General features: G+C 43.4%; 1 protein-coding gene across 6 annotated transcripts in view; it reads right to left on the bottom strand.

Annotated features, from left to right (window-relative positions):
* Window positions 1-15,356, bottom strand: part of RTEL1 (regulator of telomere elongation helicase 1) — a 46,873-nt gene extending 31,517 nt beyond the window's left edge. For 3 of the 6 annotated variants that reach the window (XM_064391195.1, XM_064391200.1, XM_064391199.1), the window contains exons 1-16: window positions 15,088-15,158; window positions 13,737-13,857; window positions 12,478-12,676; window positions 12,006-12,099; window positions 11,005-11,086; window positions 10,358-10,418; window positions 10,047-10,122; window positions 9,795-9,879; window positions 8,608-8,673; window positions 6,997-7,150; window positions 6,618-6,656; window positions 5,914-5,992; window positions 5,155-5,252; window positions 4,061-4,116; window positions 1,392-1,469; window positions 485-566 (exon numbers count right to left, since the gene is read on the bottom strand). In XM_064391195.1, the coding sequence (XP_064247265.1) occupies window positions 485-566; window positions 1,392-1,469; window positions 4,061-4,116; window positions 5,155-5,252; window positions 5,914-5,992; window positions 6,618-6,656; window positions 6,997-7,150; window positions 8,608-8,673; window positions 9,795-9,879; window positions 10,047-10,122; window positions 10,358-10,418; window positions 11,005-11,086; window positions 12,006-12,099; window positions 12,478-12,676; window positions 13,737-13,838 (1,351 nt within the window). In that variant the 5' untranslated portion in view covers window positions 13,839-13,857; window positions 15,088-15,158. Of the gene's footprint in view, window positions 1-484; window positions 567-1,391; window positions 1,470-4,060; window positions 4,117-5,154; window positions 5,253-5,913; window positions 5,993-6,617; window positions 6,657-6,996; window positions 7,151-8,607; window positions 8,674-9,794; window positions 9,880-10,046; window positions 10,123-10,357; window positions 10,419-11,004; window positions 11,087-12,005; window positions 12,100-12,477; window positions 12,677-13,736; window positions 13,858-14,954; window positions 15,058-15,087 lie in introns of those variants that run through there. The other 3 variants (XM_064391198.1, XM_064391197.1, XM_064391196.1) reach the window with 3 other exon arrangements.
* Between the last annotated feature and the right edge of the window lie 481 nt (window positions 15,357-15,837).

Genomic DNA, 15,837 nt, shown 5'->3' with positions numbered 1-15,837 from the left:
CCACCTCTGACAAACATTTTTGCCACTATAACTGTACCTGAACCCCCCTTCTTGCCAGCTTTATTCAACACCAATTTTGTGTTTAACTCAACAGTTGTAGCTGTTATGAGGAGAACAGAATCTGTCATGAACATCAGTAGCAACCTGAGGCTTGGAGGAGAGTTCCCCATTCTTGGCTGCTCTGAAGATTTTCTCTGCACCAGTACAAACAATTCCATGATGGAGATGATCTTTTTCCACCAAAATCATTGCCCTAAAAGAACTCCAGCAGTGCACAAAACACCAATGGTACAAGGAATTTTTATGTTGAGATGGCACATGCCACCTCCCCTTCAGAAATAGCTATAAAGGTGAAAAGCTTGTCCCCAGCTCATTGTATCCACAATGGAGCTGCACTTGTTTTCTTCTATTTGAATCAGAAATGAACAGTTGAGGAGTTTTCAATGCAGCTTTTGCATGAACCTCCCCAAGAACAGTCCTGTACCTTGTTTTTTTGAAGATGATGAGTTCCAGAGATCTGTCCTTTGTTTCTTTTTCTGATTACCATTATCCACATGAATATGTACCTGAAGGAAAGTAACAAACATTTCTAGCAATGGCTGCAGAAACAAACTTGAAGTTCAACCCTCAAAAAAACCTGGCCTACATTAATGCAATTGGTGCCACTTTTACAGTGTTATTAAGGTTATACAATTTTCTGTCTCTTTCCTATTTTGCTTCCAATATTTCATAACTAAGGAGCAAAAAAGTGCATCACCATCCAACCAGTCATTTTTGAGTCAGATGTTGGGAGCAGCTTTTCATGGGCTGACCCAAGCAGAGACCAAGACCCCAATTATTTGGGTATTTCCACCAGCATAAACCACACAAACTAAATTTAGCATGTAGAACACTGTTGTGGTGGAAAGATTTGCTTCATTTGGCAACAAAAATAGTATAAAGTCTAAATGTGACATCTACAAAAAGATCTGTTCCTAAAATTCATCATAACAACACATCCCATAAATTCCAAACTTTAAACAAATTAAAACAACTTTAGGGAGGAGGTTCAGTGGTTCTGCTGCTTTTGCTTAGCACTGGGCTAAACTAAAAAGACATTACTGAAAGAACACCTTGATTCTTGTTTAATATCCAATTTCAAAATTTTCTGAAATTTCCATTCTCTGCCCTTTCATAATTTAATTTACAAATTCATATTAAAATTGTGGTTGTCTTCAGAATCTAAATTAAATACCATTCCTTTGGTTGTTTTTTCTTTGGGTTGTGCCCTCTTTTTTCTCCCTTAATCAACATCATGTGTTGTACTATCCACATCCTTCCAAGTCTGAGATACACAAAGCACAGACATTAAATGCTGTGAGGACAAGTGCAGCACACAAAGCCTCCCATACCTTGTAATATTTAGATACTGCCTGACGTGGCAGGAACCCTGTTGCGACTCCTTCTGGGGGATCCATGCTGAACACTGTCTGCAAAATGGAGAGAAACAGAATCACAGAATTATTTAGGTTGGGAATGGTTGAGTCCAAGCTGTGACTGATCCCCACCTTGTCACCAGCCCAGAGCACTGAGTGCCACATCCAGGCATTCCTCCAACACCTCCAGGGATGGGAATTCCACCACACCCCTGGGCAGCCCCTTCCAATGCCTGACAACCCTTTCCATGAAGAAATTCTTCCTGATGTCCAACCTGAACTTCTCTGACACTGCATGAGGTCATGTCCTCTTCTCCTGTCCCATGTTCCCTGGGAGCAGAGCCTGACCCCCACGTGGCTGCTCCCTCCTGTCAGGGAGCCGTGAGGGTGAAAAGGTTCCCCCTGAGCCTCCTTTTCTCCAGGCTGAGCTCCCTCAGCTCCCTCAGCCTCTCTGGTGCTCCAGCCCCTTCCCCAGCTCTGTTCCCTTTCCTGGACATGGCTCCAGCCCTCAATGTCCTTCTTGTCATGAGGGGCTCAGAACTGGACACAGGACTTGAGGTGAGAGCTCACCATTGCCCAGCCCAGAGGGACAATGACCTCCCTGATCCTGCTGGCCACATTATCTTTGATAAATACATACACATGCATCCTTTTGGTAAAATCCCTAATGTGTTTTTGCACTGAGAAGTGTCTGCACAAAAGTTACTGCTGCAATAACCTTAAATTTATTTCATTACTCTTGTTATCAGATAAGACAGAGAACCTTGAATAAATGTGGTTCTTCCAGGCAATTCCTGCTACCCACATGGTGCTCTCATTGTTCCAAAAACTGCAAGCCAGTATCTAAATATACTCAAATTATACAAATGACAATATCATTATTCACACTGTTCATGACTGTGGATAAACAACCACCCTAAGGAGATCAGTCACAACCAAGCACAGAAGAGCTTTTTGAGGTCCTTCAGTTTAAAATTTCATCTGTGGTTCCTCAGCTAATAACACTCTGCTTAGAAAAATAATCAAGTTGTAATCATATCTAATTATCCATATATTCAATTAGAAGCTTCAGAGTTATGCTTTCCCCTCCTTTCCTGCATGTGATGTCTCATGACTACAGATGATGCTCTTTCAAACATAAGGCATCCCAGTGCAACTTCAGTGAAAACAGCTGTGATTCTCAAATATTTACAGCTCTGTTAATTTTTCTAAACAAAATTTCTCCAGACATTGATAGGAATTACCCAAGCTCATAAGAGTATCAGCTAGTTACAAGATGTTCCCCAGCAATTAAAAAAAATAAAAGCACAGTTCCTGGAAATATTTACTCCTGAAAAATAGCCAAAGATATGGTGTACAAAAGGCATTTTGGTAAGTGTTCTTTGAAAAGGAAGAAAAAAATTACTATTAATTAAAACAAGCTGGTGATAAATTAAGACTCAAGGCTCTGCAAGAAGCAACCACTGTTTACCCAACAAAAACTCTGTCCATGTCCCACCTATCTCAAGATGGCAAACCTTCCCTGGCAGATTCTTTGCAGGCACTGTCTATGTGCATGTGCTCAGAGCAGAAAAGGGATCTGAGCTTTCTCCTCCAAAGACAAATCTGCTTTTATCCATCCACAGCCCAAAAGAGCACACACAATTATTCCCAGTCTTGGACAACAGCCTGGGATCAGGGGACCTGGTTTCTACTTCTGAATTTTCTCATCTCTCAGCTTTGAAACCCTGAGGAACCAATTTAAGTTAGGCTCACCTGGCCTTCCTCAGAACAGCAACATCTCCCAGTACAAACCATTTGGTACCAGTATACATAAATCACTACTACTGTACTGGAACACACATGAAGGTTTTGTTTAACCACTGCTAGAAAAATGAAATCCTGTGAATGCCACTGTGAATGCACCCTCACAAACACCCATGCATTCAGAGTTCAGTGCTGCAAACCTGCCAGGACCATTCAAAACACTCCCAGGTGACTTGTCTGATCATACAGGTCTGCAAGGTTTGAATAAAGTTTTCATTTTCAGTTTTAAACAGGGTGTTAATCTCTGGTGCCCTTTTGCACACATCAGACCACTGGCCCACTGCACCTCTGAATTTTATGGGGCTTGGGATCTTCACAATCAAAGCTTTGGAAGTGCACAACAGGGAGATGACAGACAGCATTACCCACAAGTGTCATATTCATTCCCATGGAACTGAAAATATTTTTGTTTAGACATCTAATAAGTTAATAATTAAATGAAAAATTAAATTAAATTAATAATCAAATGAAAAAAATACTGTTAAATTATCTTTTGTTTGCTCTTTTCCTTAGCCTCTCTTGCTATTTCATGAGAAGATCTCATATTCTCAAACACTGCTGCAAACAAGTTCAATGACCCAGCTCCACCTGGTGGATGCTAAGCCCAGGCAAAATTTAAATCCAGCATCTCCAAAAAGGGAAACCAGAACTACAAAAGAACAGCCTGGGTAAAAATCACATTAATCCATCCCATCGGGCAGCAGCTTTTTCCTCAAAAATGGCAAACATGCACCATTGCACATCCCAGCAAGAATAAAATTGATCCAATATCTTTCCACATATTTTAAACCAACTCTTCTATCCTTCAGATATGTATAGAAGCAGCATTAAATATTTACCTGGATAATATCTGAGACCTTATGCAATCCAGATGTATTGACAAATATCCCGGTACCTGGAGAAAGCAACACAAGACTACTCTTAAAACATAAATATACACCCTCTGGGTATAGCCACACCTTATCTGAACAGCTCAACACTCTGAATATGACTTGAAAATATTTTCAGAAACAAATAATTTATTTCAAGTTTTTCATCATTACTCAAGACGCAAAGAGAATATAAAAATGGCATTCCATGTCTGACACATTGGGAAGCTGTCAGAAAATTAAATACACTTCTTAATGATCCTCTTCATCTTAAAAATGGGAAAGGAGTTATTAAAGCAGCAATTAGAGGAGCAGTTAACATATGAAATACACTGATGGTGGGGATTTTGCAGCAGAAATTATCAACAGATGCACTTGTCAGGCCAGAATGCAAATGGCCTAAAAGGAGGAAGGTGCTGGGCAAAGAAAAAAGGAAAGGTGGATGTGTTGTTCAAGGATGCCCTTGCAGAACTGACAGTCTGTATTCTACTCCCTTCAATGTTTTTTCTGAAGAGTCTGCTGGTAAGTGCTAAATCATTTTCTTAACATATGTAGAAGTTGAAACATTTTCTTTACAGAAGAGCAAGTTAAGAATAAGATGCTGACAGACATTAGAACAGAAGCTTGTTAAATCAAGGGAAAAAAATTACACTATTCTCTACATTCCTGTTTTTTAACTCCACGACCAAGGAAGAACTCAAGACATGAAAAGTACCACCAGCAAAACGTCAGCAAACTTCACACCACAATCCATGTGGTTTTGGAGAAAAACTGTGTCTGTGCAAAAGTCCTCTGTGTGCATGGATGGACCCAAACACGGGTACACACTCCTGTTTTGACATAAGGTGGTTCTCAGCATCAGTTCAGTTACATGAACAGACATAAAATATGTTTCCCAGCAGAGGACCCTGCATATCTTAATAAAAGGACACAGGTCTTTAAGGTCAGATTTTAGCTTATAGAGGCTTTCTCATTTGATTGTCTCCCTTAACAACACAAATTTCCAGTTCCTTACACTGAAGAGGAAAGTCTGAGTAAAAAAGTTTAAAAATTCATGCACTCACGGCCTGAAAGAAACTGTAAAATCTGCTCCAGTGACTCCAAGAGGGAGCATTTGGTCTGCAGTGTTATTTGGGCCTGTGCAAACAGATCAAAGATGTAGCTGCAATTTACAAAAAAGAAAAAAAAAGCAGAAATGGGTAAACACTATAAAGAATCAAATAGGCACAAATAATGTTACTCTTTCAGAACAACAATTTCACTATCATGTAGTAAAACATGTTTCTGTCTCCATGAGAATGAAAAATTTCCAAAAATAAAATTAAGTACTTGCTTATAAAGACAGTGCACGATACTGCCATGGCAGAAAGCACACAGACCACACAATTCCCTTTTCCCATCATTCCTCTCCAACATACAATCCCTTACTAACTTAGAAGAAGATTGGCATGCAATTTCCATGATTTTTTTTTTACCATGTACAACAGGCACCAGTTTAATAATGGACTTCTAGAGCTCAGAGGTACCTCAGACACATCACTGGAGCACTGGTACCTCTGCTTAAATCACGACACAAAATTGAAAGAAGCACAGCTTCTTCCAGCTCAGGAAACCCAAGCAAAGGATTTTCCACTCTTGAAATACTAAAACAGGGAGTTCCTCCAAAAATAATGATTACTACAGATAGGGGATTTCAGGAAAACCAAAACCTTGCATAAATACTATTCCCAGAAACGAGAACAGAGCTATAACCCAAACAGCTGCCCCAGCTCCAATTTGCTGTTCTTTTTAACATTTAAACACACTAATGAGAAGAAAATTACCTTCCCTCTTTGGTGACTCCATTACCATTTGCTGGCAGCTCCACTGCATCAATAGCACTTTCAAGCTGAAGAAGAATTTCTTTAGGAAAATTAAGAGGAAAAAGTTAGGGTGCACAGCAAGTCATGTCTGGGACACATCTAAGTCACTTTTTCAAATGTACTTTATTACAAAGGCTGTTACAAAAGACAGCAGCCCAGCTGCTCTCTCAACTCTGTAAACAAACCAAAATGATCAAAACCAATTTCCTGGATACCACCTCTAAATATTCATATTCAACTCCAAGAACTTCCATGACTCAATTCCTAATGAAGAAGAAGTCAGCAGCTAAATGTTAAACTCTTTACAGACAGGGAAAGTTGTTCTTGGAAATGCTTTGTATACATGAGATATCTCAAGCTCTTGATGTGAACTTCAGGTTCTGACAGCAGAATGATGCAATTCCAGCACGCTGACAAGATTAGAAAACATGGGAACTTCTAGCAACGAAGGAAAAGACATATTCATCTGCCAAATCCCTCTTCTAGGAAAAAAACTAACTAAACATTCCAAAAAGTTCTTGGGAAAAGCCAGATAAAACTGAAGTGTCAATGAATGTCTCAGTTATAAGTAATGTATAGCAATGCTACATGAGCTTGATTTGTAATTGCTGACCTTTTCAAACTGTTTCAACAACAATTTTCAACACCACAAAAATTACACTTACTCTTGATCTTTGCTATATCTTCCAGTTCCATGTTCAGTCCTGTTGAAAAAAAGTGAAGACTTCAAAGAGGTTGTTTCACTGTTTCACATCTATTTCATTCCCAGTTTCTTTATGCCTTTCCAGATATTATGGCTATGAATGTTAGAATTGTGTCCATGGAAAGATATTTTTTGTGTTCCCCTCACTGTTCCATAGCCTCTCATGTCACACTGGTTTGATCAAATCTTCCAGTGTCTGGCAACAACCACTAATTAACAACAATTTACATACTAACAAGAGTGTAAATTTCCCAGAAACTTTCCCCAAAAGTTATTTTCCAGTTCTTGGTAGTGATACTTTATAATTCCAGAGAGACAGTGATGTGTCACTGTCAACACACCTGAACTGGCCAACTCCATGTTGAATTCAGCATTGATTTCATTCTGTTGAACCACCTTGGCCTGCTCCTCCAGGACAATATTTATTGCATCCATTGCTGAAGCCAGATCATAGGGAGTCAAGTCAAAAGAAGAGGACTCCTCACACAACTTCTCCTAAAATAGAAGGAATGGAAGAATTATTCTGACCACTCTGTGTGCTGTTTATTCAGGCACCTTCAGACATGATGAAGTCCAGACAACCAGGCCTGATCTTATTTTTGATCTCCAGCTCAGGCCATAAGATATTTTATAAACACCTGAAGACTTTGACTATTAATAAACATAATTCTTTCTGAAATGTAGAACAGATTTTTCCTCTTCCACATCATCAACATTCTAGAGAGTACAGACAGTAATTGCCTGATGTTCAAGCAGGAAATTCTTTTACTTGGACAATTGGTTTGTTCTTCAAAAAAGCTATTTCTCTACTTTCTGTTTTAAAAGTAGTAATGGCTTAAACACTCAGGATTAGTAAGTTTGACAAAACTTTCTCTGACTTTGAAAATTAAATCACATATTGCTTTGCAAGAAATTTTCTTTCACAAAAAGATTCATTTCCCCGATGATAAAATATAAGGCCTAACCTAGACAAATATTTGACTGTAATAGCTATGAAGAAATAAGTTATAAAGAAAACAAGTGCTGAGCGAGCTGCATGCGTAAGCAATCTAATCAGAAAGAAATTAATTTTATTTCAGGGTAATAACTAAATTTCCACATATTAATTTGGAAGAGACAGTACCATCAGATAACTATTGCAAAAGGAGAAGCTATTCTGGCTAATTTCTGCATGTAGGCATCAATTAATACTTGCACACTACAAAGGGAAAAATAAATCCAAGCCCCAAACAACTGTGACAGGATTTCCACACACTTTTTCAGCAGAAAGATGTTCTGATGAAAGGAGCAAAGCCTGGATGCAGCAATGCAAGGCTCTCCAGTGAAGCAGAGCAGACCCGGGTGGCTGTTTACTGAAAGGACACCAGGCACTCAGACAACAAACCACAGCTGTTCAGCAGAAATCCCACTGGGAGACTGTGTCTTCATGTGGCAGGGAAAGGGACATATTTCAAATGTTCCTTTGCATTTCATCATTTAGGAAAAGAGCTGCAGTTTCAAGCCAGCTAAAAGGAAGAAGTCCCAAGGCAGCATTATTTATTTTTTTCTTGTTTTCCTCTATGAGTGAGGACTTGGAAATATTACAAGAATCCTGTTTGCCATCTACTGCACTTGGCAGAGCTGATGCAGCTGAGCTTCAAGAGTGGGTCTTCCATGATTTCTTACACAATGTTTCCTTAGAAGTCTCTAAGAAAAGAAGCACCTCATAAATCTGGAAATGTACCCTTTAGAAAGAAACCATCACCTCGTAAAAAAAAAAAAAATCAGCAGTGTCAAAGGACTGTTAATTCAACTACAAAAATTTAACTGTCACAGAAACAAGAAATGTTCATGAAAGTGAATATTAGCAACATTCACCTGAGTACAGATTTTATAGGCTGTTGGTAATAGGATGGGGTCTGTTTTACTCTTTGGGTGCAGATTGAAAATGGTAACAGACCAAAACAACTCACCACATTGTGAGCTTCATCGAGTATCACCACAGTCCCCTTCAGGTCCAAGTTGTGGGATTTCCTGCTCTAAAGACAAAATCAGAACAAGGACATGGACAAAAAGGCCACTGAAAAATATGGATTTGATTGGCTGAGAAAGTGGATGATGAGATACTTTTTGGGTTTTCATGTATTTTGAAGTTGGGTTGGTTTTTTCCTTTCAAAACCAGCAAGTAATGGCAGTGGCTGCCTGCTGCAGAAACCACAGAATCACTTTCTCTGGAAATGAAAGTGCTAAAATGTATCATGTAAATGTTTACAGAGGTTACAGTTTGTAATAAAAAAACAAACCCCAGGTGTGCCATATTGGGATTAGTTCAACTAATTTAAGAAAGTTTATCTATTAATTTGAGTCACTTGGAGTCTCTATGGCAATAGAGATCTGGGAGAAGTGGGCTGTGAAGCAGAGGATTTGCCTCATATTTACAATTTGATGCTTGTGTTGCCTTTGCAAGTGGATATCCTGGACACACCCCCTCCAGTACCACATCACTTCATTTCACAATGCTTCTCTGCTTATAGGGCTTAAGGGATCTTTTAAATTTATTTTTTAATTTATTAAACTTTCAGTCTTCCTGCAGCAGTGGGGTGCAATCTGGCTTTTACTATAATTAATGAATTACTCCAAGTTGCATGAAAATGTCAGCAACTTTTGTTTCCTCAACAGAGTTTTCAAAGGTTTCACTTCCTATACATAAAATACAAACAGCTTATTACAACTGTTTGTACACAAAACCAGAAATTATTTCCAAGTTTCTACTGAAAGCTTCCTTATTCTGAAAATCATGCAACAGCTGCAGAGACAAAAACACCTCAGATGCATGCAAAAATACTGCACAGTGTGTGACTGAAAATTTGTGTCCAGGAGGTGAAATTCAGCTAAAAATGGCACTACATTCTGCAAAGCTAATTCTGCAAATATAGAAAAATCTCCAACTTTTTTTTTTTTTTAAATCAAGGGAAAGAATTTACAGAGAAAACTCCCAAATGGTATCCTTTATGGTCCTGAACTGAACTGGGGTTTGGTCAGTTTTGAATCATACATAATGCATCCACTTGCCAGGCATCACTCTTCATTCTTTATCCACTAAAAGCCAATGTTAGACAATCAGAAAAACAACAGTATTTAAAACAAAATTATATGTTACCTTTGAGTCTAGTAAATAGTTGTAAGGCATAAAAATAATGTCTGCTTGTTGCTTCAGGCTTCGAGAGAGATAATAAGGACAAGATCTGTTTAAAAAAACCAAAACAGTACAGTAAAATGCTTGCAGAAATATTAAAAGGGCATTCAACACTGATGTACTCTGATACACAAATGGATTAATAAAAGTGAACTGAGGAGCAATTCCCATTATTTTCACAAGTCAGGGGGAGGAAGGTCAGAGGGGATCACTCACCTGTGCTTGTTTCCATTTTTAACCAAGTCTTCAATATCCATGATTGACTCAATGAGTTCTTTCTCTGTACTCTTTTCTGTAAAAGATGACATCAAAACCACCAGTTTAGGTGAAGGCATCACACAAAGATTCATTGTTACCCTGATCATCAAACTCATCTGCTAATATCTCATTCTTGAAACACAGTAACAGAGAACAACACAGGTGGATTTTGCCAACTCTTCCAAGCCTCTCCACCTGCCTAGCAAACCCCTCCCTCTTCAAAAACCAGGGCTTGGCTTCCAGGGGAAGTGAGGGTGAGCCACACTCACCTTCCACGTTGTTATAGAAATGACAAGCACGAGCCATCACTTTCATTCTGCACATGTAGATCTGTAAAACAAAGCCTATTTCAGCCCAGAGTAGCACAGCTTGTCAGGCCCTGAAAGCAGGTTAAGGAGGGAAATCAGCTCTAACACCAGCTAATGAATAAATGCTAATTACAGTTCTTCAGCTTTAAAACCACATGCCCTGCTCACCTTGCAAGTTAGTCTCTTTTTTTTGCAGCACAGAACATTCACATGCTCAAGAAAAATGTGTTATGTTTTACTATTAATACTTTTCAAAACAGAAATCTTTGATATTGTAAAAATAACAGCTAAATCAATAACTGAAGCAATGTTTTGAAATTATTATTGCTCTTGGCAAACACATAAATAGCAGATCAGAAACTACAAATTATTAACTGTCATGTTCTACACAGTGATATCTTTCTCTGGATAGAAAATGTCACCAGAGACTCAGAATTACATTTTGCACTCACATAACTGGAAACTAAACATCCCTAAAAAGACATTTACAACTACTGTGTTTCCCTGCAGCCTCTCGTAGTTAAACAATGTCAGAGTGAAGAATGACACAGAAATGACACAAAAGCCTCCATGTTCTCCTGAGCATCCTCTCCAGGCTCTGATCTCACCTGCATGTGGTTGCCCTCCTGACGCTTCACTTCAGGATTGATGCAGAGCTGCTCCCTGGACCCCAGCACACAAACCTTTGGCCTGGAGACACAAAACTGACATTAAAAATAAGGCAAGAAAGAACAGAGTTGTACGTGCTTAGATTCAATATCTCAAAAGTGAAAGACTCAGGAGAAAGAGATGAGCCCAAAGCAAGGGTCAGAGCCAGAACAAGTCCATTAGTCTGTCTGTGTTACTGGACTTTGAGGCACTGCATCTCTGCTGCCAGCAGTGGCTGTTAATAAGCAGCAGCAGCTCACAGCAAGAAGTCACAAGCAGCAATTTGCACCATCCACCACAAAATCTGGGTTCTGTTATGACAGCTCAGCCCAGGCAGCTGGGACCTGTCATCCACTGCAAGTTTTTCCCAGTTGGTTGTGATGTTCAGAGCAAGGTTAGGACAGAACTGGTTCACTGCAAACATTCACCATGGTTTGGGCTTTTTTGCTTATTACTAAGTTGTATCCTTCCAAGAACTACATAAACAATTGACTATGCCTGTCCAAAGAGCTCAGCCACACACTGGCATGTGGACAGCTGAAAACTGTGACAGGAAAACTGTCACTGCTGCAACAGGACCACGAAGTTCTTCATAGATTTACATCAGCCTAAGGAGTTCAACTTGGTAATGGCTTCCCACTGCCTTAAAGATGTCCCCAAAAAATATAAAGAGGGAAAATTAAAAAACAGTAATTTTATAAGTTAATGTGTAAAATAAAAAACCAAAACCAGACTAAATTCAGAAAATTCTGTGACTGAAGGAGAGAAGCTGTGAAGTATTAAAATAAACCAAACCCATCAACAAAGAAAACCAGATTCTAAACATGCACATTAAAGGATCTACATTTCTCTGGATATCATCTTTTATGCATTCATCCACAGAATTTCAAACAATAACTACACCAGAGGGGTTTCCTCTACCTTTTCTTTGAATAAGGACACTACCCTAAATTATACTCACCTGTACACTGTGTTCTTTAGCTCATTAATGACCTGTGTAAGCTGGGAGTGAGTCCTGGAGGCATAAATTATTTTGGGAATGTCAGTGTAATAAGCTGCCAAATAGAAAGAGAAAAAAAAAAGGCAGAAAGACATTATAAGCATAGAAAGGAGAACTAGGGATATTCTTAGCCTCCTTCCCCAGCTGGTACTATGGTAACAGTTTGTCTTGTAGAGACAGCAGGAAATGCTGTCATCTAACTATTCACATACATAAAATGAGCTAAATGATTTTCTAAGAAAATAAAGAACTAAATGAGCTCCAAAAAAAATTCAAACTACATAAAACACCTTGAAAATGTACAAAATGGTGAAACTGTGCTCCAGCTGCTCAACAACAGCTCTGTAATTTGTATAATTGTATATTTATTATAAAAGCCAGATAAAAGCACGTGCCGACTACCATCCCTGAGAGCAGAGGTGGTGGCACTCACTTGGGACATCTCCATCTGTGGCAGCAGTGCCCCAGGAGGACACAGGTCTGTCAGGAAAGAGCTCCACGCCGTTCATGCGCTGCGCGATTTTCCGGGCTGAGATGGTGTCCTTGAAGTGCTCCCGCCAGGCCAGGGTGGAGCACAGCAGGCACAGGGTCTTCCCCGTGCCTGTGGGGCTCTCCAAAATGCCATTTACCTTCTTTGGTGGAGAGAAATAAGAGAGGGATTTAAGGGTTCAGTAGGACAGGTCTTGGTGCAGCACTGCGTGTTCTCCGCCAAGGAGCAAACAGCAGCTGGCAGCCCCACCAAGGAACACCCACACTCGAGGTCTAATCAACCTGTAGAACCCTCTAATTATCTTAATGAGGTTCAATCAAAAACCCAGAGCCAGCCATCAGATTTATTTAGCACAGGAATTCAAGTTTCCACTCTTAGAGCCATTGAAGTGTGTCACATTACAGCATAAAATTACTGGGAAAAAACCATTTTATTATTTTGACATTCATTCAGTAAAATTATGCTCTCACACAGCAAATGGAAAAGTATACAAATAGCCAAAATATTAACAAGACAAGACCAAATCCCTCCTAGCAGGAAAGGCTGAGACAATTGGGATTGTTCAGCCTGGAGAACAGAAGACTCCAAGGTGACCTAATTGGGACCTTCCAGTTTCTGAAGGGGGCCACAAGAAACATGGAAAGGGACTTTTTACAAGGACCTGTAGTAACAGGACAAGGAAGAATGGATTCCTACTGAGAGAGATTAGGTTAATATTGGAGAATAAGAAGAAATTGTTCCCTGTAAGGTGGAGAGGCTCTGGCACAGGGTGCCCAGAGAAGCTGCCCCATCCCTGGGAGTGTCCAAGGCCAGGCTGGATGGGGTTTGGAGCAGCCTGGGAGAGTGGAAGGTGTCCCTGCCCATTGGAGGGGGTTGGAACAAGGTGAATTTTAATGTCCCTTCCAACACAAACCATTCATGATTTTGTAATCAGACCCAACCAGCCGAGGACAGACTGCATGAATACAAGCAGCCTTTCCTTTCCCAATTTAGGCAGGAACATTCCATCTATATTTCTACTGACTGCCACCTGCCAGCCACGATTTTCGTTACCACAGAGTAAAATAAAAATACAAGTAAAAAGTCAGAGAAGATTTGGAAAGGCACCATACAAAGCACATAAAGAAAACTTGAATTGTGACAAGCTCTCCTTAGAGAAACCGTTTAGTGCAGTTAGCAATGACACACAGCTGGACACTCACCTTCTGGAGGCATTCCAGCACCTTGGCCATGTAGGCTTCCTGGCACGGGTAGGGCTGGAAGGGGAAATCCACTGTGATCCCGTTCAGAGTGATCCTGGGCATGGCTCCTCCCCTGAGGTGCCTGCAAGGAAGGGCAGACCGTGCTGACCCTGCTGTGGTGGTGATATCGTGCCAAGGTAGGGCTGAAAGAGACCTGGAAGTTCTCCTCATTCAACCCCTGCTGTGGCAGGGACATCTTCCACTGTCCCAGGCTGCTCCTAGCCCCATCCAACCCGGCCCTGGACACTTCCAGGGATGGGGCAGCCACAGCTTCTCTGGGCTGTCACCACCCTCAGAGGGGAGAATTTCTTCCCAATATCCAATATCTGCCCCTGCCCTCAGCCAGGCTGCAGCCGTTCCCCTTTGTCCTGCCATGCCAGGCCCGTGTGAACCGGCTCCCTGCAGCTTTCCTGCCGGCCCTCCAGGCACTGCAGGGAGCAATTGGGTCACACGGCCCCGGGACGGGCACTACAGCGGCTCCGCAGGAGCCTCACGGGCACTGGGGACCCGATCCTGGTCCCGGGCTGCACCGCCCGCTCCGGCCCGTGTTCCCATGGTCCCAGATCCCTGTGCCCAGGGCTCCCATGTCCCCGTGTCCCCTCAGCCCCGCAGCCACAGATCCCTGTGCCCAGGGCCCCCACGTCCCCGTGTCTCCATATTGCTGTGTTCCCATGTTCCTGTGTTCCCATGTCCCCTCAGCTCGGGTGTCCCAGCAGTCCCAGATCCCTGCACCCCAGGGCTCCCATGTCCCCGTGTCTCCATATTGCTGTGTTCCCTTGTCCCCATATCACTGTGTCCCCGTGTCCCCTCAGCCCCGTGGTCCCAGATCCCCGTGCCCCAGGGCCCCCATGTCCCCATGTTCCTGTGTTCCCGTGTCCCCTCAGACCGGGTGTCCCAGCAGTCCCAGATCCCTGTGCTCCTGGGTTCCCATGTCCCATGTCTCGCTGTGATCCCGTGTCCCCATGTCCCCATACTGCTGTGTTCCCGTGTCCCCTCAGCCCCGTGGTCCCAGATCCCTGTGATCCAGGGTGCCCATGTCCCGTGTCCCTGTGTCCCCTCAGCCCCAGATCCCTGTGCTCCGGGCTTCCCATGTCCCCATATCGCTGTGTCCCCGTGTCCCTTCAGCCCCGCGGTCCCGGCGGGGGATCCCTGTGCTCCGGGGTTCCCATGTCCCTGTACCGCTGTGTTCCTGTATCCCCTCAGCCCCGCGGTCCCAGACGCCTGTGCTCCGAGGTTCCCGTGCCCCCTGTCCCCCTGTGTCCCCCTGTCCCTCCGTGTCCCCCCGTGTCCCGGTGTCCCGGCGCTCCCTCACCTCCGCCCGCTCCGTTCGGAATCCCCGCGCCGCTGTCACGTGCCACACCCACCCGCTCGGCGCGTCACTTCCCGCGCGCGCTCTCGCGAGAGCGGCGGCGTTGCCCCGGTAACGGCCGGGAAGGCGGCGGCCATGGCGGGCCCGGCCCGGGGATCCCGGTGGAGCCGGCCCGGGGTGTCGGGGAGCGAGCGGGGCTGGTGGCGGCTCCTGAGGGGCCCCGGGCAGGAGCGGCGCGAGCCCGCTGGGGTTTGAGCACTGCCAGGCCTGAGGGAAGGCGGTTCCGCCGCCCAGCCAGGCCCTGTGGTTCGGCCGGGCGGTTCCGCAGCCGCTTCCCCCGGGGCGGAGGCCGAGCCTGGGCCCGCAGAGGCGGAGTGTCGGCTGTTCGCTCGCGGAAAGCTGCGTTTCCAAAGCCTCCCAGCCCTGCAGGGCCCCCGGGAGTGGCGTTTGTCCCCTGGTGAGCGGTGCCCTGGCAGAGCTGTGCCCGGGCCGCGCTGCGCTTTGTGCCGGGCCCCGCTCCCCTCGGGCGCTGCTGCGCGCAGGAGAGGCCGGAACGCCGCGGGATTCCTTGGGAAACCCTCGGCGTTTGAGGTGGGAGGGCTCTGTGGCTTTGTGCTGAGCTCCTGCGGTGGGGAGGTAATGAATTCTGACGGGTCTCTTTTGTTAGGGGTGAGCGTGCCGCGCCTTTGTTCCCGGCTCGTCTGCAGCACGGTGCTCCCTGCCTCCAGTCCCTGCCAGCGCATCCAGGCACAT

Source organism: Passer domesticus, chromosome 16, assembly GCF_036417665.1.
Source record: "Passer domesticus isolate bPasDom1 chromosome 16, bPasDom1.hap1, whole genome shotgun sequence".
In the NCBI taxonomy this organism is placed as follows: domain Eukaryota; kingdom Metazoa; phylum Chordata; class Aves; order Passeriformes; family Passeridae; genus Passer; species Passer domesticus.
Note: the sequence above shows the minus strand (reverse complement) of the source record. Positions and strands in the feature narration are given on the sequence as shown.